Source organism: Labeo rohita, chromosome 9 (assembly GCF_022985175.1).
Source record: "Labeo rohita strain BAU-BD-2019 chromosome 9, IGBB_LRoh.1.0, whole genome shotgun sequence".
NCBI classification, from domain to species: domain Eukaryota; kingdom Metazoa; phylum Chordata; class Actinopteri; order Cypriniformes; family Cyprinidae; genus Labeo; species Labeo rohita.
The window spans coordinates 34749656-34774720 of record NC_066877.1 but is presented as its reverse complement, the minus strand read 5'-3'; the positions used below and the strand labels follow the sequence as shown (position 1 = coordinate 34774720).

General features: G+C 31.2%; 1 protein-coding gene across 5 annotated transcripts in view; it reads left to right on the top strand.

Moving 5' to 3' along the window:
- The window catches only part of si:ch211-45c16.2 (mitogen-activated protein kinase kinase kinase 13), a 54205-nt gene extending 33641 nt beyond the window's left edge, over window positions 1–20564 (top strand). For 4 of the 5 annotated variants that reach the window (XM_051119352.1, XM_051119353.1, XM_051119355.1 and 1 more), the window contains 13 exons: window positions 2662–3355; window positions 4815–5001; window positions 5084–5275; window positions 6013–6171; window positions 6499–6657; window positions 6890–6998; window positions 8682–8791; window positions 8889–9005; window positions 10188–10331; window positions 12110–12836; window positions 14537–14607; window positions 14787–15078; window positions 16786–20564. In XM_051119352.1, the coding sequence (XP_050975309.1) occupies window positions 2740–3355; window positions 4815–5001; window positions 5084–5275; window positions 6013–6171; window positions 6499–6657; window positions 6890–6998; window positions 8682–8791; window positions 8889–9005; window positions 10188–10331; window positions 12110–12836; window positions 14537–14607; window positions 14787–15078; window positions 16786–16887 (2985 nt within the window). In that variant the 5' untranslated portion in view covers window positions 2662–2739 and the 3' untranslated portion in view covers window positions 16888–20564. The remainder of the gene's footprint in view (window positions 1–2661; window positions 3356–4814; window positions 5002–5083; window positions 5276–6012; window positions 6172–6498; window positions 6658–6889; window positions 6999–8681; window positions 8792–8888; window positions 9006–10187; window positions 10332–12109; window positions 12837–14536; window positions 14608–14786; window positions 15079–16785) is intronic. The other variant, XM_051119356.1, reaches the window with a different exon arrangement.
- The last annotated feature ends 4501 nt before the right edge of the window (window positions 20565–25065 follow it).

The following is a 25065-nucleotide window of genomic DNA, read 5'->3' as shown; positions in this document are numbered from 1 at the left end:
TATATATATATATATATATATATATATATATTATTCTTATTATTTATAAATTCAATTTAGAGAAATATTTTAATTTTACATATATATATATATATATATATACTACCGTTCAAAAGTTTGGGGTCAGTACATTTTTATTGTTTCTTTTTTTTTTTTTTTTTAAGAAATTAATACTTTTATTCACCAAGGATGTATTAAGTTAATAATTAAAAGTTAATAATAAATAATTTACATTGTTATAAAATATTTATATTTTGAATAAACACTGTACTTTTTAAACTTGTTATTCATGAAAGAATCCTGAAAAAAAAAAAAAAAAAAAAAAAAATCACAGGTTCCAAAAAATATTTCGCAGCACAACTGTTGATATTATCCAACATTGAGCATTCTAATAATAAATCCGCATATTAGAATGATTTCTGAAGGATCATGTGACACTTAAGACTGGAGTAACAGCTGATAAAAATTCAGCTTTTCATCACAGGAATAAATTCTATTTTAAAGTATGTTAAAATATAAAACATTATTTTATATTGTAAAAACATTTTGCAATATTTTTTTTTTTTTTTTTTTTTTTTTTTTGGATGTCGAGTGAGCAGACAAAGCGAAGCTCAAATATAAGATTTCATTTTTCTTTTTTTGGCACGTTTTTGTCACTACATCATTTCCATTTATGTTCTTTAAGATATTTCATTTCTTCACTGTTATTCTAAAATGAGGAAAATAGAAACCTCAGACTGCTGGTCTGTATATATTTTGTAAGTCGCATCACAAAGGTTGCTGACCTTTAGTTCAGACACTAATGCAGGCAAAATTACTGCTGTTTTGAGAGTCAGTCTTGCGTAACTACAGCAGCAGATTATGGGATGTTCGTCCTCAGTGACTCTGTGTGTGTGTGTGTGTGTGAGCGATGTGTGCCAGATGTTTGGCTCTCAGAGCTTCTAATACTCATTCTGCTTTAATCTCAAAGCAGCACTAACATATTCGATCAACAGACCAAATCACAACGACGGCTTCCCAGAATATCTCTCTCTCTCTCTTTCTCTTTCTCTCTCTCTCTCTCTCTCTCTCTCTCTCTCTCTTTCTCTCTAAAGAGATAATCATCATTAATGCAAATGCCTCCAATCCCTCTCCTGCTGTGTGCGGAATGAGATTGGAAATTAAAATGATCAACCGTTTCAGTCTTTATTTAGCAGTCAGAGCTGTAGTTGCTGTTTAAAACAAGTGTTTGTATTTCTCAAATTACACAGGGATATTTTTCGCGCTCTGTTCCGAATCCTAGTGAGCTGCCTATGTAGGCGGCATTGTAAGGCATCATATTTGAGCTCCCAAAGCAACACCTGTTCCAAAATACTATGTCAAAATTCTATGCTTGCTTTATAAAGTAGTTAATTCTGGAATGCATTGCGGCAATCTTAGAAAATCCAGAATGTATTTTATTTTTAAAAGTCATGCGAAGCCAAGGAACTCATGGATGAGTGAAAAATGAGAAGCTTTTTTTTTTTTTTTAGTATGTAGTTAAAAAGTTATGACCACACAAGTCTTCATCTTTTCACATTTTTTACACAATTATACATTTACATATAAAAATATATAGAATTATTATAATGTAAAAAAATCTAGTAAAAATGGAAAATTAAATTACAAAATAAAGTTTATAAATAAATTAATAAATTAATACATTTTAATTTTTAAATTCCATGAATTAATAAAATTCCATTTAAATTCCATTAGTTCCATCTAATTAAAAAGCCTCTTTTATATTTCATTATATAAATGTATTTATAATTTATTTTTATAATAAAATTAAATAGAAAATATTTAATTATAATTCTAAAAATGCATAATTCATTAATTAATAAAAAAGTGTACATTAAAACATTCAATTTAATTAGATTGCCTCTTTTATATTTATTCATATAAATTTATTTAACAGGTTTTATTGTTGTATAAAGAAATATATAAAGAAATAGAATTATAAATTAATAAAATTGCATCATTCATTACTACATTAAAATTCTCAGTCTAATTAAATTTGTTCTTTTATATTTATTTATATAATTGTTTAATTTTTTTGTTAATTTAATGTGTAATTACTAAAAAGTGTACATTTAAACATTCAGTCTAATTAGTTTTTTCTAACAGTTTTTTTTTTTTTTAATAATTTAGGTATATAAAGAAATAGAATTATTATAAATTATACGAAATTACATTATTCCTTACTAAAAAGGTATACTATAAAAAGTTCAATCTAATTAAATTCACTCTTTTTTTTTTATTTATTTATTCATTTGATTGAATTAATTTTAAAATAACGTGAAATAAAAAAGAAATAGAAATAAAAATGTTCACTTAATTACCTATTTTACTCTATATGTGTGTGTGTTTTTTTAAAGTGTGTAATTTTTATTAAAGAATTTTATTTAATGTAACTTTTATTAGAATACCTTTGCAACATGCAAACACCAAAATCAAAATCAGCACTAACGTCATATCTGTTTTGGTGGGGTGTTTATTTTTATTTTTTTGTTTGTTTTTCTTACTCCACGGTTGAGTTGAAACTGTTTGTTTACAAAAAAAAAAAAGTCATATCAAAAAACAGTTCAGTTTTAAGTTACCCATCAGGATGTTTTTAAATGCATATCTGTCTTTTTCCCCCAGGTGTGTCATAAACCCCAGCAGAATTCATCTGTAAAGCCTCACCGCTCATTTCCTGTTGGGTGAGGAGGGCGTCTGCCCATGCACACGCACGGCACAATGGGAAGCTCCCCAGAGGTGCTGTCCTGGACGTCCTGTCCCAGCCTGCTGGTGGGGAAGCTGAAGGAGGAGCTGAAGCTCACGGTCGCCGGTGACTCCGTGAAGAAAACCAACAGTAACATTTCTCCACAAGCGCTGCTTCCACCGGCGCCTCCTCCACCACAGATCATCGCAGACCTGGCTCCACCCACCACCCTTCCCATGCCGTTACAACAGCTACAGCTCCCCTGCAGGGACGAGGAGCTGGGCGGCACCAGCCCTCCGTGCACAGCCCTCAGCGAGGACTCGACGCGGGAGCAGGGACACTTCGACAACAGCGTGCTGCAGCTGCAGGAGCACGAGGAGGTCGAGACGCCAGGGTCCTGTGGTCAGGGAGGCTGCGGAAGTGGTGGGGAGGAGAAAAATGAGGAGGGTGGGTGCCCGATGGACCACAGTGGGGACGACACACACCACCATCCTCATGACGACATCAAACTGCACTTTCATAGAGCCGGGACGGGCAGTGGCGGATTCCTGGAGGGGCTGTTCGGATGTTTGAGACCCGTATGGAATATTATCGGGAAAACGTACTCGACCGAGTACAAACTTCAGCAGCAAGGTTAGAGACGAGTATTAAGTGCTACTTACAAACTTTAGTCCATTACTGATAAAGAGATTGGTAGATAATCGACAGATATTGTCCTGATATTTAAACATTTTCTCTAATTTGGATATTGGTTTTGTAAAAAACAAGTTAAATACATAAATCAGTCGGTTCTGCATATCGGTAAAACATACGATTAAATGCATATAAACATGCAAATAATCTGTATCATTAGCAAATTTTAAAAAATTGGTCTCTGCACATTTAAGTAATTAGGTAATAGTAATTATGCATGGAATAATGCACTTTAGTAAATACTTTAGTAAAAATATTTCTAACAAGGGCACCGTGAAATAAAGTTTACCGATAATACCTAATAAATAATATCTACCGATATTTTGTTATCACTGTGTTCAGAACAGAAATAAAAATGATAATGCATAAATATTGGTTCTGCTTATTAGTTATAGGGCACATAAACATGCAAATAATCTGTATTGTATTGGTTATAAAGAAATAAATTTCTAATAATTATACATTTTAATAATTTAAGTAATTGTAATTATGCATAATTTACTGTTTTTGTTTAGTAAAACATGTAAGGACACTGTAAAATAAAGTGTTACTGAAAATTATAGTTCTTCCTGATATTTAAGTGTTTTTTCATAATCAGATATCGGTTTTGTAATGTCAAATCTACCAATGTGTTGTTTTCGTTGTGCGAAAAACAGAAGTAAAACAATAAATAAATATTGGTTGTGCATATCAGTTATCCAGCACATGATCGTGCAAATAGTCTGTATCGGTATCAATTAAAAAATTCTCTAGTAATTATACATTTAAGTAATTTAAGAAATAGTAACATTTAAGTAAAAACATGCATCAAGGACACTGTAAAATAAAGTGTTACCGAAAATATATAGCAATTTTACCATAATCTGATTTTAATTTTGTAATATTAAATCTACTGATATGTTGTTATCATTGTGTCAAAAACAGAAGTAAAATCAGAAGTGAATATCGGTTCTGCATATCGGTTATCCAGCACATGATCATGCAAATAATATATAGCGGTATTAATTTTTTTAAAAAGATATCTCTAGTAATTATACATTTAAGTAATATTAACATTTAAGTAATTAAGTAATTACGTAATTACATAATAGTAATTATGCACGTAATTATACAGTAACAGTAAATTTACTTTGTTTACTTGAGTAAAACCGTAAAATAAAGTGTTACCGAAAATAATTGGATAACGAACCGTTGTGTTGTTTTCATTTTGTTAAAAACAGAAGTTGAATATATATCGGTTCTGCATATTGGTTATCAGGCACATAAACATTCCTAATAATCTTTATTGGTTATAAAAACTTGATATCCATTAATTACACATTTTCAATGGCCATCAACTTTTCAGTTTTGCTGTGGTTTTGACTCAACGTTTTGTTGAGGGTGTGTTCTGATTGGTCAGTAGACATGTGGGAGGTGCCGTTTGAGGAGATCTCTGAGCTGCAGTGGTTGGGCAGCGGAGCTCAGGGCGCCGTGTTCCTCGGGAAGTTCCGCTCCGAAGAAGTTGCCATCAAGAAAGTCAGAGAACAGAAGGAGACGGATATCAAACACTTGCGCAAGCTGAAGCACCCCAATATCATCAGCTTCAAGTAGGTTGCAATGCATGACCAGATAGACCAGTGAGTTTTTGAGTGCAGTGGACACAACCAAAGAGTGCTGTTTGTGTTTTAGGGGTGTTTGCACGCAGGCCCCGTGTTACTGCATCATCATGGAGTATTGTGCTCAAGGGCAGCTCTACGAGGTTCTCAGGGCCGGTCGTAAGATCACGCCGCGGCTGCTGGTGGATTGGGCCTCAGGGATTGCCAGTGGCATGAACTACCTGCACCTCCACAAGATCATCCACAGAGACCTCAAGTCACCAAAGTAAGACCTGTGGGATTTTAGGATTTTTTACTATTATAGTATTTATTCATATTTTGAATAAGCTTTTATTTTTATACACTCCCAGTCAGAAGTATTTAGTAATATTTTTTATGTTTTTTTTTTTAAAGAAGTGTCTTATTTTTTTTACCAAGCCTGCATTTATTTGATCCAAAATATTGTGGAATATTTTTACTATTTAAAATAACTGTTTATATATAATTTATTCCTGTGATCAAAGCTGAATTTTCAGCATCACTGCACCAGTCTTTAGTGTCACATGATCTTTCAGAAATCATTCTAATATGCTGATTTTCTGCCCAAGAACTTTTTTTTTTTTTTATTGAGTTGAGTTATTAGTATACAGTTGAGTAATTTTTTTTCAGGATTCTTTGAATAGAAAGGTCCAAAGATCAGCATTTATCTGAAATTAAGTTTTTTATATATATATATATATTTATATTTATATTTATATTTATATTTATATTTATATTTTTATATATATATATATATATATATATATATATATTATATTATTTATTTTTTATTATTTTTATATATTTACATTTTATTTCATTTGAGCTTCATTTCAATTAACAAAAATGTAGATTAACAAAAATTATCAGATGCTCAAAATCACTTAAAACACTTAAATCACTTACAGTACAAATGGAAATACTGTAAATGAGCAATACTGTCGTGTGTTTGGCATCTCTGAACGTGTGTGTTTTCTTTTGCAGTGTGCTAGTCACTCAAAATGACAACGTGAAGATCTCAGACTTTGGAACATCTAAGGAGCTCAGTGACAAGAGTACAAAGATGTCATTTGCGGGTACGGTGGCCTGGATGGCTCCCGAAGTGATCCGGAATGAGCCGGTGTCAGAGAAAGTAGACATCTGGTGAGTGTGAGCTAATGCAGTTACACTGATAATAATCAGAAATGTTTCCTGAGCAGCAAATCAGCATATTAGAATGATTTCTGAAGGATCATGTGATGCTGAAAACTGGAGTAAGGATGCTGAAAATTCAGCTTTGATCACAGAAATAAATTATATTTGAAAATATATTTGCATAGAAAACAGTTGTTTTAAATTATAATAATATTTCACAATTTTTAAAGTATTTTTGATCAAATAAATGCAGCCTTGGTGAGCAGAAGAGACTTGAAAACTGTTACCAACCCCAAACTTCTGAACAGTAGTGAATGTGCTGTTGCGTGTTTGTAGGTCATTTGGTGTGGTATTATGGGAGCTGCTGACCGGTGAAATCCCTTATAAAGATGTGGATTCATCTGCTATTATCTGGGGTGTGGGGAGTAACAGCCTCCATCTGCCTGTGCCGTCCACCTGTCCCGACGGCTTCAAGATCCTCATGAAACAGACCTGGTGAGACTCAACGTCATCTACCACAACTGCATCCACACACAGTTCTGTGCTGTATTTATAGTGGAAGAACATTGTTAATGGAATAAATGCTACACTGTGCAGAAGTCAATTATAAAACTAGAATTTTGCCAGGTAGTTGCAGAGATTTCTGACCACAGAATGCTGCGATCGGCCAATCAGAATCAAGTATTTCTGAGAGTTAAGTGTTTATTTTTTGGTCTTGTACCTGCAGGCAAGGTAAACCTAGAAACCGCCCGTCCTTCAGGCAGATCCTTCTTCATCTGGATATCGCCTCGTCTGACGTTCTCGGGACGCCACAGGAAACCTACTTCAAATCTCAGGTGAACAAATGTTGACGTCTGCATAGTGCTGAACTGTCGCTCTGATTGAGCCAGATTTATTGTATTTGCTATACTTGTATTTTTGAATTGTTTTTGCCATGAAAATAGCCTAAGAATCTGACATGGCATTAAATAAAAATATACTACTGACTGAACCAGAAAGAGCCATTGTGTCATCCAGTGGCATCAGTACAGAAATGCAAAAGTATCATGAAACACTTATCCAGTTGTCTCTCAGTTCTCTAATAGTTCTGTAAATAAGAACTAAATCACTAAAATAACACTGCAAAATGCATTCAACAAGCATGCAGCGTGAAAACTCTAGTGTGATTCATGAACAAATGACTCTTTGGAGTCAGTTCTGTAACGGATCTGTCTAAAAGAATTACAAATCAGCCTCAGACTCGCGAGTTACTGGTTTGATTAAAAGAGTTGTTAATAAAACTATGTTGGAATATAAATTGTTCCATCCATAGATTTCATGTGTATGTTTATGTGTGACCAGTGTTGTTTTTAGCATTATTTAAATACTTGTTATTAATATTTTTAATTATTTATCATTTTAAATTATTATTTTAAATGTTTTTTTTTATTTTAATATTTTTTGTTTTTCTTATTAATTTTTTTATATATGTATTAAGGTTTTTTATATATATTTTATTTAGCACAATTTTATTTTATTTCAGTTTTAGCTAGTCATTTAAGTCAACATTTCTAATTTCCTAAGTTCTAATACGTTTCTAATTTCTATTTCTTTCTATTTTTTAACATTTCTAATTTTTCATCTAATATTGTATTTTGTTTTATTTCAGCTTTATTTCAATTACCAAAAACATTTTTTTCAATAACAATATTGTCTGTGACAATTAGCTTTTCTATTAATATTTTCATTTTTTTAACATTTAAATTTTATTTTATTGTATTTTTTATTAGTTTTTTTAATTTTAATAGTTCTGTTTTTAATCTAATATTTATATTTTAATTTATTTTAGCTTTATTATTTTAATTACCAATTTGAATTTATATATTTTTATATATATATACATACACACATATATATATATATATATATATATATATATATATATATATATATATATATATATATATATATATATAATATATATATATATGTGTGTGTGTGTGTGTATATATGTGTGTGTGTGTATATATGTGTGTGTGTATATATGTGTGTGTGTATATATGTGTGTGTGTATATATGTGTGTGTGTATATATATGTGTGTGTGTATATATATGTGTGTATATATATATATATGTATATATACATACATACATACATACATACATACATTCATACACACACAAAATAAATTAAAATATATATATAAAAACAGATATATATATACACTTTTTTTTTTTTTTTTTTTTCCCAATAGTTTTAATGGTCACACTTCAGTTTGGAGAGCAATTCTCACTATTAACTAACTATTAAGTACAACTTTTGTACTTAGTAGGGTAGTTTAGGTAAGTAAGTTTAGGTATGGGGTCGGTTAAGGAATCTAAAATATGGTCATGTAGTATATGGCATTTATATTTGCTTTATAAATACTAATAAATGCTAATAATATGCATGTTACTAAGCAGCTAGTTAATAGTGAGAATTGATCCCTTACCTAAAGTGTTACCATTTTAATTAACAGTAACGATATTTTCTGTGGCAGGCGGAGTGGAGAGAGGAGGTGAAGAAGCATTTTGAGAAGATCAAGAGTGAAGGCACCTGCATCCATCGACTGGACGAGGAGCTCATTCGACGCAGAAGAGACGAGCTCAGGTGAGACCAGATGAATCACACACAACAACAGAACATAGAGCAGGGCAGAGAGAGATTTAGCTGGAGGTGACTGTGTGTTATGTGTTGTGTGTTTCAGACACGCTCTGGATATCCGAGAGCATTACGAGAGGAAACTGGAGCGAGCCAATAACCTTTACATGGAGCTCAGTGCTATCATGCTGCAGCTGGAAGTGCGAGAGAAAGAGCTGCTCAAGTAAGTCCTTCATGCTGTTCTTTTTTTGATCAAAAAGATAAAAAATAACTTAACTACTGAAGCTTGTTTCTCCAAAATAATCAAAAAGATAACTGTGACCTTTTATCTTGCAAACATTTTTCTTCCAACACTAACAAAAAAATTAAAACAAATAATTTTTTTAAAGTATAAATACTTTTAAAATTAGTAATTCAAAAATAAAAAGCAAAGAATAAAAAAATTAAAAATAAAAAAAAAAAATAAAAATAATTTATTAAAGAATAAACATCAATAATAAATATAGTTATAGAAATTTTAAACTGAAAAGCAAATTATTAAAAGTAATTCAAACTAAAAATAATTAATTTAATCAAATTAAAAATTTAAAAAAATAATAATAATAATTTAAAAAAAGAAAAGTAAATAATTTTTAAAAAGTCAGTAACAATAATAATAATAAAGTTACAATTTTAAAATTACATGCAGGTAATTAACAGTTCATTAAATTAATAAAGTAAATAATTAAAAATAAATATTAATAATATTTTTTTTAAATAATAATAATAAAAAGAGTTTTAATCAAAAAATTGTATTAAAATTAATTTTTAAAAAATTTGCTTGCTTGCCTTGTCATCTTGACATTAGCCGACATCAGAGAACCGTGAACATGTAAGTGTGTTGTTAAATGATTCAAATATTTATTTTATTTTATTTTATTTTAATCCAGAAACAAGCTTTTATACCAAACCAATTGCAGTGCATCTAATTTTGTGTTAATTTCTTCTGGTAATCTAATCATATAATGAGTCAAATAAGAGATTTTAAAATCACTGCTAATAGTACTTTCAGTTCGTTCATTACACTGAAAATGGGTATTTTATACATACTTTATACTTTAGAAATTGCTTTTCTTATGCCAGCTATGCTGTTCATCTCTCTTTCTTGAATTTCGCTGTTTATTGGCATGAAATGACTCATGTAAGGTTGTAATGAGTCTGAACTCTGACCCCCGTCTGTGCCTGAATGCAGACGTCTCTCTGAAACTCTAATTAAATCTAATCTGCTTAAAGCTCGACCCGGCTTGTGCCGCTAGCGTGACCCACATTCTCACTGAATGAGCGCACAATGAGCATTTAGTCAAATCTCCCTTCTGTTTTTACTACCACAAATCTGAATCCAAACGTTTCCCATGTTTTGTTGCAGGAGGGAGCAGGCCGTGGAGAAGAAGTATCCCGGCACGTACAAACGACACCTGGTTCGACCCATCGTACGGCCCAACGCTGTTGAGAAGCTCATTAAGAAAAAGAGCAGCATGAACCATAAGCCCGGGACACAACAGCCAAAGAGGTGAGTGATCTGTGAAGACAAGGGCTTATGTGCTGTTTGTGGTGTTTATGTCATAATGTATTTAATAGTTGAAGCCAGGGATTTCCAAACTGAGGTTTGCAACCCCCGGAGGTTCATAAGGGAACTGCAGTGGGGTTGTAAGTTGATTTCAAAAACCTAATTGTTAATTAAAAATTAAATAAAGTACTTAAATTATAATTGATTTAAATAATAAATCATATAATTATTTTTAAAAAGATATAATAAGAAACTTATCATTTTAAAATAAAAGCTAATAATAAAAATAAAAAATACAGTAATTTATTAAACATAGTAAATATAAGTAACAAACAATTGTTTTTAAAAATAAATCAAATTATTTTTAAATGGAAAGCAAGTACGTTATTAGAAATTAACTCATTAAAACTAAAATAATTGATTAAAATAATACATAAAATAATTATTTAAAAATAAAATAATATAAAATAAATTATAAAATAATAATGAAAAGCTAATAATGAATTAAAAATTAATTAGTTATCAAAATAAATACAATCATTAATAATTTATTAAAAATAATAATAAATATCAGTAATACAGCGTTTTTTAAAAATTAAAATAATTTAAAAATGAGAATCAAATATTTCATCTTAAATTAAAAATAATGGATTAATATGAATAACACACAATACTGAAAAGACTAAAAATAAAGCTTAACTTATATTAAAGTTTTAAAATAAATAAACTAATAATTTATTAAAAATCACAAATATGAATAATAAACAAATGAAACGATAATACATTTTTTTTTAAATGAAAAGCAAATAATGAATTAAATATTTAAATAATTGGAAAATAATATAAAAACAATATGAACAATAAAAAATATTACTGAGAAAATAAAAAGCTAATAATGATTTAAAAATAATTAGTTATCAAAATAAATACATTTACAAAAACATTTACAAAAAAATACATTTACTAAGAAATAATTACATTTATTAAAAAAAAATGTAAAAATAAAAATCAAATAATTAATTATAAATTAAATGAATTCATTAAAAAAATATGGATTATTTTGAATAACACATAATAAAAATAATAATTACATAGCAATAATTAAACTTGTATTAGTTGAAATTTAAAATATGAATAATAAACAAATTATTAAGCAATAATAAAAATAATTTAAAAAATGAAAAGCAAGTAATTAATTAAAAATGTAAATTATTAGAAAATAATATAAAAACAATATGAACAACAAAAATATTACTGAGAAAATAAATAATAAATCATTTAAAAATGAATTAAATTAGGTATTAAATTAATAATTAAAAAATAATAAATGTCAATGAAAAAATAAATAAATAAATAAAATACTTTCAAAATAAAAATAATCACTAAAAAAAACCACACCAAAAAAAATTCAATTTGCCTGCATTCCATGTTGACTATAAAAATGCAAATGTACTGTTAAATTATTGAAGTATTAACTTAAAACCTCATGGGGCTTCAAGTAAATATCAAAAAAGTTTGTGAATCCTTGGTTTTAGCGATGTGAGGTTTTACTGAACAACATGAACATAATGTTCCATAAATGTCATTTACTTTGTATGTTTTAACAAGTGTACAGTATCTTGATATGACTTTTCTTTGTCAAAGTGTGATTATTTTTTCATGAGTATGGAAACACAGGTGGATAATTTGTAGTTAAAGTCAGCGATACTGTACCGAATGAAACAGTATCCGTCATGAATTCTTCATGAGGTCATTAACCCAGTCCATGTGATCTCCTGCAGACCGGATCTGCTGCGCTCCGATGGCATTCCCAGCGTCGAGCCTCTCCCCGCTCCGTCCCCGCTGTCAGGAAGCCCAAAAGTGTCCACCCCGCCTGGGAAAACTCGCTACCGCAGTAAACCCCGTCACCGGAGGGCCAACAGCAAAGGAAGTCACAGTGAGTTCCCAGGAGCCCTCAAGTCCAACTCGGTCCCGTCGGAGGAGCAGCAACCCCTACAGGAGCAAAGCTACCATCACCATCATCATCCTCCGCCCGAGGGGCCGCTGTTACCAGTGCAGAATCGTGAAAACGCAGTAGCCACCTGCGCCAACAACCTGCGATACTTCGGCCCAGCCGCTGCTCTCCGTAGCCCACAAACCGACCACCTCCAGCGGAGGCTGTCAGGCTCCAGTCCCGATCTCATTTCTACCGCCGTGGACGCAGATTCGCGCCACCGCAGGTCCTCTATACCTCCGTCCGCGGGCTCCGGTCCGGGGCCGCTGTGTCCCTGCTGCCAGGCGCATCCGTTCCCCGGCTGCATGCACTGCCAGGAGACGCCGGCCGCTCCCAGCCACCCCGAACTCCCGCATTACTCGCTGCTGAGCACGTGCGAAGGGACGCCACCCGCCGTCAAGAGGGCGATGGACCCCACGGCCGAGGGCGAAGGAAAGGGAGAGCAGCCGGAGCAGAGATCTCAGAGAAGAAGCTCATCCAGCGGCCTGCTGCACTCGCTCAGACCCCTGAGAACCGTGAGTCTGAATGACACTTTTTAAATGCATTAAAAGTGACAGTAAAGACATTTAGATTTCTGTTTCAAATAAATGTTGACCAACAAAGAATCCTGAAAAATAATTTATCACTGTTTCCTCAAAAATATTGGGCAGCACATCTGTTTTCAGCATTGACGATAATCATAAATGTTTCTTGAGCAGCAAATCAGCGTATTAGAATGATTTCTGAAGGATCATATGACACTGAAGACTGGAGTAATGACGCTGAAAATTCAACTTAGCGTTCCAGAAATAAATTACATTTTGACATATAGTAACATAGAAAATAGTTATTTTAAATTGTAATATTCCACAATTTTTACTGTAAAAATTGTGCAGCCTTGGTGAGCAAAATAATAATAATAATAATAATAATAATAATAACAAATATAAAAAATAAACAAGTATTATAAAAAAATATATATGTAACAAAAAAAATATATAAATAATTATTATGATTATTATGACAATGATTATAAAATTAAAATAAAAAATTAAGTTGTAATAAATATCAATAATACAAATATTTGTTTATTATTTTATATGAGTAATAATAACAAATAATAATAACAAAAATAATTATTTAAAGAAAAAATATAATATAATTTATATATTTTTTTAAATATTTTAATTGAATGTTTTAATAATATTTTAATTTTAAAATAAACAGCTAACACATAAAGCAATTTAAATTATAATTAAACTAATAAATAAATGTATTATTTATTATAATAAATAATAAAAATAATAAAATATTAAATAAGTATTTAAAATAATAAAAATAGTTTTAAAACAATAAAAACAATAGTTAAAGTATATAGTAAACAATTTTATAATTAAAAAAATCAAATAAAGTATTAAATAAATTAATAATTAATTAAAATAATAAATATTAATTTTTTATTTATTTAGAAAAAAAAGTTTAAAACACTTCATCAAAGGGATTTGGCTGTCAAAAAAGTTTGTAAATCCTTGCTTTAAGCATATGAGATAGAAAGAGGTTTTACTGAAAATAATAAATAAATAAAGTTGTAATAAATATCAATAATACAAATAACTATTTAGAGAAAATAATTATAAAATATCTTAAAATAATTTTGAAATATTTAATTTGCATGACCTGCATGTCATGTGAACATTAAAAACGTGTATGTGTTCTGAACTCTGGAATAAATGTTGTTTCTGTCATTTAATTATGTATTTCTATCAGCAGATATCAGACTTGTAGAAATCTGCTCTGGTTAAGCTTAGAGGCTTCAGCTTTGCTAATTAGAATTTATATAAACAGGATATTTGTAATTCATTAATCAAATCATTCTAATATGCTGATTTCCTGCTCAAGATGCATTTCTGATTATTATCTATGTTGAAAACGGTTGTGCATATGTTTGTGAAAATTGACATTTTATTTTTCAGGATTCTTTGATGAATAGAAAGTTCTAAAGAACCATTTATTTGAAATAGAAATCATTTGTAACATTATAAATGTCTTACTGTCACTTTTGATCAATTGAATGCATCCTTTCGAAATAAAAGTAATCATTTCTATTAAAAAAATAGTTTAGTATTTTCAGTATATTCAGACAGATATGATGTCAATATGAAACTGTATTGCATATGATTCAGGTGTTTTATTTGCTTGTGACTATAACATATGAACATTTGCATGTGTCCGTCAGGCGGGAGACGAGTCGTCTGAGGAAGAGGAAGGAGAGGTTGACAGTGAGGTGGAGTTTCCACGCAGACAGCGGTGAGTCTGCTTTGATAAGTAATAATTAAAAACCACTTTTACTATTTTTGAGCTGTGCCTTTTTCTGTTGTCTCCAGAATTCTCAAATGAATCATGCAATCTTTAAACCTGTGTTTCTGTAGCAAATAGCCACAATAAGTTGTTTTTTAAATGTCTTTTTCCTCCTGGTCTTTTTCCAGGCCTCATCGCTGTATGAGCAGCTTTCAGTCGTACTCCACCTTCAGTTCGGAAAACCTGTCGGTGTCTGACGGCGAGGAGGGAAACACCAGCGATCACTCGCACAGCGGCCCGCTGGAGCAGCTCAGCGCCAGTCAGGAGGAGCATCTGGACGAGCTCCTGTCCCACACGCCTGAGATCCCCATTGACATCTCCACGCAGTCCGACGGCCTGTCCGATAAAGAGTGCGCCGTCCGCCGGGTCAAGACCCAGATCTCTCTGGGCAAATTGTGTGCTGATGAGCACAGCTATGAGGTGAACACCAGAGTGCTGCTTTCTTTCTCATTTTATCCAAACTCATTTGTGTGAATTGGTTCTTTTAAACAGTTTGTTTAATCAGGGTACTGCAGGGGGTTCACATGTTAATGAAAAGCTAAAAATATATATATATAGATTATTTTAAATAAATTAAAATAAATACATAATTTTAAAATACAAAATAATCAAAAGTGATTGCTAAAAATGAATAAATACAAATATTTGAAATCATTTGAAATAATATAAAATAAATAAATCAAAACACTTAAAATGGTTATATGTATAAATTAAATAAAGGTAAATAAATAAAAAAAAGTAAAAATAAAACAATATTAATATACAGTAAAATGATTACTAACAAATTAAATGTATACAAATCTGACAGATTTTTTTAATAAATAATTTAAATGAAATCAATGAAAACACTACAAGGTAAAAAATAAAATTATATAATTTATTTGAAATAACATGAATACTAAATTTTAAAATAAAAAAATCAAAATGAAACGCTAAAGACGGTTTATTTTATTTAAATTACATTAAAAATAAAATAAATAAATAAATTGAAATAAAACCAAACTAAAACAATTACTAGAAAATATGAAATTTGAAATAAATAAATATAAAATATAAAAATAAAAAGATTACATAATTTATTTGAAAGAAATTAAAATAAATACATCATTTAAAAAAAAATCAAACACTAAAAAATAATGTGTGTTTTATTTGAATTACATTAAAATTAAATAAAAATTTAGAAATAAAAGCAAAGGAATAAAACGATTACTAGAAAATGTGAAATTTGAAAAAATAAATCATTTTTTAAATAAATAAAATGAAACTAAACAGGATATATTTTATTTGAAATAAATAAAATTACAATCAAATAAAATTGCAAATCAACTGAACTACATAAATTAAAATAAAAACAAAATACAGTTACTAAAGATACAATATTTGGGATTAATAAAAAAAAGTGAAATAAATCAAAATACAACAATTACTAAAAAAACATTTGAAGTAAAATAAAAAAATTACAATTACAAATAAATTGAATTTGATACATTAAAATAAATACAGAATTTGAAATAGACAAAAATTAACAGTTTCTAAAAATGTAATATTTAAGATTAATTAAATTTAAAATTAATAATTTTAAAATAAAATCAACCAAAATACAACAATTACTAAAAATAAGAAAATTTTAAATAAAATAATATAAATTATTTTAAAATAAAAACGATCAATGTAAAACACTTTATTTGTTTACCTTCATGTCCAGTAACTGTTGTCTGTCATTAGATGTCATTAACTGTGAAATGTTTGTTAAATTATTGAACTATTAACTTAAAATCTCAGGGTACTTTCAAGTAAATATTTTAAGTCAAAGCAATTTGACTATTCAAGTATAGTTCAAACATTTGGGTTTAAATGAACCTGTTAAAAAACACACACACACACACGAAATTCAGTGATTCTTTTTAGAACTGAATCAAGAGATAAATTGAAAAAACAAACAAACAAATGATTCTTTAATGAATCATTGCTAATGCGATCACAATACTACTATATCCAGGGGATGTTATACTACAGAGTTATTATTAGTGTTTAATAAGAAAATAATAAGTTGCATCATTAATTTGTTGAGCAGTCTTTGAATAGTTGAATTAAATTAAACTTCCTGTTTGTTTATGTCTCTCTCAGAATCCTCTGCATTTCAGAGACTCTGACTGCGACACGTCGGACGCGGAATGCTCCGACGCCACCATCAGGAACAAACAGCCCTGCGCACCTTCATCCTGGTGAGCGCGAGCCATCGGAGGAAACACGGCAATAAACCACGCCTGCTGTAAACAGCCATGACCCGTCTGATCAGCCCTTCCCATAATCCACCTCTCTCTCTGAGCATCTCAGGCAGATTCCTCTGAAGTGATAATGTAGCTAGAGTAACACGCATAATTTATTTTATTACGAGCTGGAGGAAACGCAAAAACAAAAATCAGGAACTCGAATAACGACAACAACGGAGCATAAATTCAGAGTATTAGCGCTGAAGTGTTCAAAGCAACTCAAAACTAGTTAGCTAGCTAGTTAGACCATGATTGAAGTCTGCAAGAATGTGTGTATATATGTCCGTAGGTTCGTGAGCGAAAGTGTTAAGTGCGTAGCTTGAGGATCCATTCCACGACGGGACCACAGACACACGGGACGCCACGAATGACGCGTGTCTCTGGCCACCTGCTACTTCCTGAGTTTACAGAAACGACGCCCCTTCAGGGTAACTTTAGTTTGAGCACCAGCAGGAACGATGTCCTTCCTTGTTTCTTTTGCCCTTTTTGACTTCCAAGACGTGTGGAAATATCCCAGCATGCCTGCTTGGTCGGCATTTGATCAGCCAATCAGACTGCTGCTGCTGCTGCTCGCCTCTACGGACGAATAGGAAGTCAAAGAACAACTGCTCTAGCGGAACGACGTCTATAACGATCAAATCAGTGTTTGAAACAAAACCCGAGCAGCTTTTTTCTCATCTCAGGACTGTGTTTGAAGAGACGCTGCGGACGGCCGGAGGAGAGCGGGACGCTTGGCGTGCGAAAGTATGACATCAACCCGAAAGAGTTTCTTTTCTTACGTCATCTTTATATTGACGTGACGACGCTGGTCAAAAGATTGGAATGATAAAGATTTTTGATAAAAAGTCTCTTCTGCTCACCAAGGCTGCATTTACTTGATCAAAAATACAGTAAAATCAGTTAAATTGTGAAATATTATTATAATTTAAAACAACTGTGTTTTATGTGAATATATGTCAAAATGTATCCGTTAGATTTCTTCTTCCATTTCTTCCGCTCTTTAGTCTATGGCCGTCCATAGAACCGCTTGTGGGACAGTTATGTAATTTGGCACACTGATAGAGGACAGTCTCAACATTAACCATAGCAAGTTTGGAGTCTCTAACTCAAACTACATTCTAGAAGGAATGATTTTTTCCACTGATTCCTTGGCTCATGCCGATTCGAATGAAGGTTTTGTTTTTGCGCTAATTATTAATAGTTCATAAATCGTACTTTTTCGAACTCGTCCTAGATGGTTTGTCTGAGTTTTCACCGAATTTGGCTCACGCCAATTCGAATTAACGTCAAAATGTAAAAATTGTAAGGTTTTTTCATTATTATTAATAGTTCATAAAACATACTTTTTCAAACTCATCCTAGACACTTGGTCTAATTTTCACCAAATTTGGCTCAATCATCTTCAGATCATGATGGCAATAAGTTGCAGGAAGAAAGTTGATTACTTAAACGTTCTCAAATAACGCACAAACGAATTTGGCAAAGAGCCCGCAAAAATGGATGTGAGGCTATATCTCTGCAATGGTTTGCCGTATTGAGACCAAACTTGGTGTGCATTATAAGAAGCATGACCTGAGGCTACCTGCACAGTTTCTGCACAGCGCCACCTAGTGGTGATATGAAAAATGGCTATTTTTGCTTATAACTTCTGAATGGTTTGGCCAAAAATCACAAAACCGTATCAGCACATCGTTATGAAAATCCGTATACATGTTCAACGCCATGATCTGACAGTCCTCAAAAAGTCTGGGGTGGCAAAAAGTTATAAAGAAATTTAAAAAAATGCTAATAACATTTAATTAAATTGGCCTATTGTAAACATGGCATGCCACTCCATTTTGCCTCTGATTGTGCTTGGCCCATTAATTGTTGCTTGCAGCTATTTTTTATTCCTGTGATCAAAGCTGAAGTTTCAGCATCATTACTCCAGTCTTTAGTGTCACATGATCCTTCAGAAATCATTTTAATATGCTGATTTGCTGCTTAATTATTACTGGTGCTCAATTTTAATAAGAGTTGTTATCATTATCAATATTGAACACTGTTTTTACTGCTTATTACTTTTGTGGAAACATTTATTTAAAACAACAAATGTTGCAATCTTTTTGTAACAAATATCTTTACTATCAGTTTTCATCAATTTAATACATCTTTGCTGAATAAAAGTATTAATTTCTTCTTTTTTAACTTGAAATAAAGCAGCACAATTGTTTTTAACATTGATAATGATCAGAAATATTTTTCGAGCAACAAATCAGCATATTAGAAGGATTTCTGAAGGATCATATGACACTGAAGACAAGTAATGATGCTGAAAATTCAGATTTGATCACTTGAATAAATTACATTTTACAATATATTCACATTGAAAGCAGTTGTTTTATATTGCAATAATATTTCACAATTTTTAGTGTACTTATAATCAAATTAAAATAGGCTTGGTGAGCATTAGAGACTTTTTCTAAACAATAAAAAATGTAATTTTCCAGTCTTTTGAGCAGTAGTGATGATGTTCTGGAGATGCAGTGTCCCTTTAGAGTAAAAGGGATCGTTTACCCCCAAAAAACACTGTAAAATTCATGTTGTTCCAAACCTGTTTGACTTTTGCTCTTCCATGCAACCTGTAAAGCTCCAAAATGACCAAAAAAATCACCATAGAAGTATCATAAAATTACGCCTGTGTTCCATGCAACAAAGTCACAGAGGTTTAGAGCACACATGATGACAGAATTGTGTTTTTTGGTAAAATGATCCCATCTGTAACGTGTACGGTGTGGTTCTGCCGGTGTTTGTGTGTTCGTAGCGTGCCGTTCACGGAGACCGCAGAAGCACAGACCTTTAAACGAGCCTCGTTTGTTTAAGGGTCGCGGGTGAATCAGCAATAACGTCGGTTTTGCGCTCAGGCTATTGAGAATCATTCGCTCAGGATGACTGTCTAGCGGGCTGGACAGACGTGAGAAGGCGTAAAGGCGAGTCGGAAACTAAAGTGCTTTGTAAAAGACCTCTATTTTTGCAGATTTGAGTTCGTTATTTTTACACGTCGGAGTTTTTTTGAGTAAAAAAGAAAAAGGCAAGAAAAAGAAATGGATTTCCGTGCTTTTTGCTGGTTTAATGCTCAGGTTCAATGCTTTATAGTGCAAAAGAGTCTCCGCTAGGGAAAAAAAAACAAAACGCTTTGTTTGTCTCTTCCGCTGCATTTAAATCCCAAACCGGATGAAATTGCAGTGTGAACGTACTGTAGTCCGTGTGTAAATTCTTCCTCGCAAATGTGTTTTTATTTGTCGTTTCCTTGCGAAAGGGACACTGCATCGTCCGGCATGTCTATATTTAATTGTTGCATTCATATTTACCCTGTGTTTAGATATTTAGATGTTATAGTACTAGTTAAAATGCCTCGTTCATCATCAGTAAATGCAGCCGGATGTGTTTCTGAACCGGATACGGCATGTGAAATCAACTGTGAATGGTATTATTATTTTCCGACATCTTACTAAAAGAAGCCTGCGCTAAAACTTCAGTATCACTGAATTTGTGAGAAATGCTGTGAGTTTGCAGCAAATGAACAAAGCAGAGGCCACTGGAAACAAACTTTAGGTCAACATGAAACCAAAATTGATTCTTTTTAACCCTTAAACTTTAACCATTCTGGTACATGAACCCCATTTTTAACTATTGGATGCATGAAAATCCAGTTTCACCAAAAAATGTTGAAGGGGTCATGAACAGCTTTTCATATCGACTTCATGTCATTGAGAGGCAAAACCAGCCATTATTACTGTACACTTTCAGTCATTTCTGTTGTGTATGATGGTAACGTGCTAAAAACGCACGAATTGTAATGAAGGTGAACCGAAAAACACGCACCAACCTCATTCTCTCCGTTTACGTGTTCCGCTAAAGATCAGGCCAGGGTTTTTAGTGAACGGTGTATGAAGTATGATGATGTATGAAGTCTTTCCGGCCACAGCGCCAACCATGAATCCTGTAAATTATGATTTTAATTTAATTTAATTTAAAAATGTCTTTCTTTTTTTGTAGCTGGTCTACATGATCATTAATTTATTTTGAAGCACTAGCTGTTAATTTCTAAGTTTCTTCATCTCATAATTGTCGTGTATGTTAGAACTGTCTTCTGAAGTATTACAGATGGCATCTTAAAGGAATACAATAATTATCTCAGAAATGGAAATTTGGTCATTTTCTTATGGAAGCCCATTTCTGCCATGGAGTAAAATCATAGAGATAATTGCGACTTTTAATTTAGACTTTTTTTTTCTCAGTTCTGAGAAAAAAATTGCTAGGTATAAACTCAAAATTTAGACTCTTTTCTTGCATTTCTTAGTTATAATTAATTCTGTGCAATTTACGTCTTGCAATTTATTTTTTACCCCGCAATGAAACACAAAATACAGTAATTATTTTAGTTATTTATTTTTTCCCCCCTCAGAAAAAGTGTTTATATGTTGCAGTTCTCAATTTATATATCACAACTATGACTTTTTCACAGTTCTGATTTTATTTCTCACAATTTTCAATTTATATCTTTTAATTCTGACTTTTTTTTTTTTTTTTCAAACTTTTTTGTTTAAAATGCGCAATTGAGTTCATATTTTGCGATTCTTAGTTCACAATTTGGAGAAAAATTGCATAATATAATCTCAGAAATGTGAGATATTAACTTAAAAGTCTGAATTGTAAGATTTAAACTCAGAATTCAGACTTTTTTTCTTGCATTTCTTAGTTAAAATTAATTCTGTGTCATTTGTCTTGCAATTCAGTTTTTTCCCCTCACAATCAAAAAAACTGTAATTATGATTTTTTTTTCCCCAGAAAAAGTTTATATCTTATATCACAACTATAATTTTCACAATTCTGATTTTATTTCTCACAATTTTTTGTTTATATCTTGCAATTTTGTCTTTTTTAGTTTATAATGCACAAATTAATTTAGATTTTGTGATTCTTAATTTTTATCTCAGAATTCTGAGTTTGTATCTCGCAATTCTGACTTTTTGAGAAAAAAACGCAAGATATAAACTCAGAATTGAGATATGAACTCAGTTATGATAAAGTCTAAATTGCAAGATAGAAACTCAAAAAAGACTTTTTCTTGCTGTTTTTAGTTTATATCTGGCTATTTTTTTTTCTTTTTCCCATCTAAATTCTGTGCTTATGTCTTACGATGTTTTTTGTTTCGTTTTTTAGCCATGAAATAAGAAAAGGTAATTGTGACTTTTTTGCCTTCCAAATTAGAAGTTTATATCTTGCAGTTTTTAATTTTTATTTTTCACAATTCTGGTTTTATTTCTCACCGTTTTTAGTTTTTATATCACAATTATTTGTTTATAATGTGCAATGGAGTTTATATTTTACAATTCTTAATTTATATTTCACAATTCTGACTTTTTTTCTCAATTCTGAGTGTATATTTCATAATTCGGAGTTTACATCGAGAAAAAATCAGAATCGTGGGATTTAAAAAATCACATGGCAGAAACAGCTTCCATATTTTCTTCACCTGTATTGTTTGTGGAAAACGAGGGGAAAAAAATATCAGAACATTTATAATATCTGGACGTTTATTACGCCTGGACACTTTTCAGATGTCATTCTCATAAACCGTTGTTTCTGGCAAGAGATTATTGGCTCACATTTAATCATTGTAATAATATTACAAAAACACGTTCTGGTTGTAAAGATAATTCCAGTGTCATACAGTTGGCTGTGTCACAGAGAATTGAAGGTATAAACGGTACGTTTCTCCTGCCATCATTTCTGTCCTTATTCACGTTAACCGTTTTTAATTGCTTTGTTGACTACTACATATACAGGTATTTAAAAATGAACTATTTTTGTGCAAAATATCTTCAGCTCTGGGCTCATTTTCCTCCTCCAGTTTGTTTCTTACTCATGTCTCTTTTCCCTTCTTTATCTCGAATGGTGTTATGATCAACCAATCCTGACGATTTCTTGTAATAGCCTGTGTACAGTGCGACAGAAGTGATGTGTAAAATCAAGGCAGAGCAACTGCATGGAATAAACACTGATGTACTGTACCAAACTCTGCCGCCTCTACTCATTCTGTTCCCTTAGTTTAACTCGAGGTTTGTTATGCATTTCATATATGCTGTATATAGCTTACAAACTGCTTATAGCCATAAATGCATGATTTCATGTCCACCAGGTATGAAGTATGAAGCAGAAGTGCCAGATAACATATCTTAAAAAGAGAGTTGCATGTTCAAAGTTCACTAGATTTATTGCATTTGCAATTTATACAGAGGGTGAGATCTTCAGAGTATTGCAACCAATGAGAATAAAAAAAATCTAGCTTGCGTTCTCCTAATTTACTTAATTTCATGAGCTAAAGTTATGAAGTTACTAGTAACAAAATGATCAAATGGAATGTTTCTCGTCTAAAATGTTTTATTTGGACATTCACCAACTTTTTTGAACGTTCAAAAACAACACTTTGTAAAATAAAATGAAACATTCCCTTTTTGAAGCATTTTAGTTGAATGTTTATTTTACATATTTAAATGTTACTATTTGTTTAAGAATGTTCAGAAAACAATATCTTGCAATTCTGTCTTTTTTAGTTTATAATGCACAAATGAGTTCATATTATGCATTTCTTAATTTTTGAGGAAAAAAAAAACAAGATATAAACTCAGTTATGAGAAAGTCTGAGTTGCAAGATAGAAACTCAAAATTCAGACCTTTTTTTTTCTTGCTGTTTTTGGTTTATATCTGACTATTTTTACTTCCCCCCCCCCCCAAGTTTTTTCCCAAAACTTGTTTAAGAATGTTCAGAAAACATTCAAATGTAACATTCCATTTTACAAACGTTACATTTGAATATTTGTGAACATTCTAAACCAGCTAGAAACATTTAAATACATTAGATGAATGTCCAGCTAACATGTTTCAGAAAGGAACATTCCATTTTACAGTCATTCTGTGAATGTTCCCTTTTAAAATGTCCACATTGATCTAACGTAATTAAACGTTTCTACTTGGTTTAGAGTGTTCACAAAACATTCAAATGTAACTTTCACCAAATGATCAAATGGTATGTTTCTTTCTGAAATGTTTTATTTGTACAATCAACTATTTTCAGAACATTCAAAAAACATTTTTGCAAAATACCAGGTTTGCAAAATAAAATTGAACATTCCCTTTCTAAAACTTTCCAGTTTTTTTTTTAAGTATGTTACTTCTTGTTCAAGAATGTTCTCAAAACATTCAAATGTAACATTCCATTTTACAAACATTCTGTGAATGTTCATTTCTAAGACATTTTAGTTGGACATTCATCTAATGTATTTAAACATTTCTGCTTGGTTTAGAGTGTTCACAAAACATTCAGATGTAACTTTCACAAAATGATCAAATTGAATGTTTCTTTCTGAAATGTTTTATTTGGACATTCATCAACTATTTTCAGAACGTTCAAAAAACATTTTTGCAAAATACCAGGTTTGCAAGATAAAATCGAACATTCCCTTTCTGAAGCATTTTAGTTGAATGTTTATTTTAAGTATTTAAATGTTACTACTTGTTCACAGAACATTCAAATGTAACATTCCATTTTACAAACATTCTGGGAATGTTACATTTGAATCTTTCTGAACATTCTAAACCAGGTAGAAACATTTAAATACATTAGATGAAAGTCCAGCTAAAATGTGTCATCTAACATATTTCATTTTACAAATATTCTGAGAATGTTCCTTTCTAAGATGTTGTAGTTGGACATTCATCTAACATATTTAAACATTTCTGCTTGGTTTAGAGTGTTCACAAAACATTCAAATGTAACTTTCACAAAATGATCAAATGGAAAGTTTCTTTCTGAAATGTTTTGTTTGGATGTTAATCTAACGTATTTAAATGTTGCTACTTATCTCCTAGTTTTAGAATGTTCAGAAAAAATTCAAACGTAACGTTCACAATGTTTCCAAAATAAAAAAAACGTAACGTTGCCATTAACAGAGAAAAAATATTTTTAAAAATGTTTAAAAAACTAGACGTTTTGAACATTCAAAACACTTTTAGAATAATTTTTCATACATTAGAAGGACCGCTAGCAAAACATGCTTGATTTAATGTATAAAAGCTTATTTCTAAACAT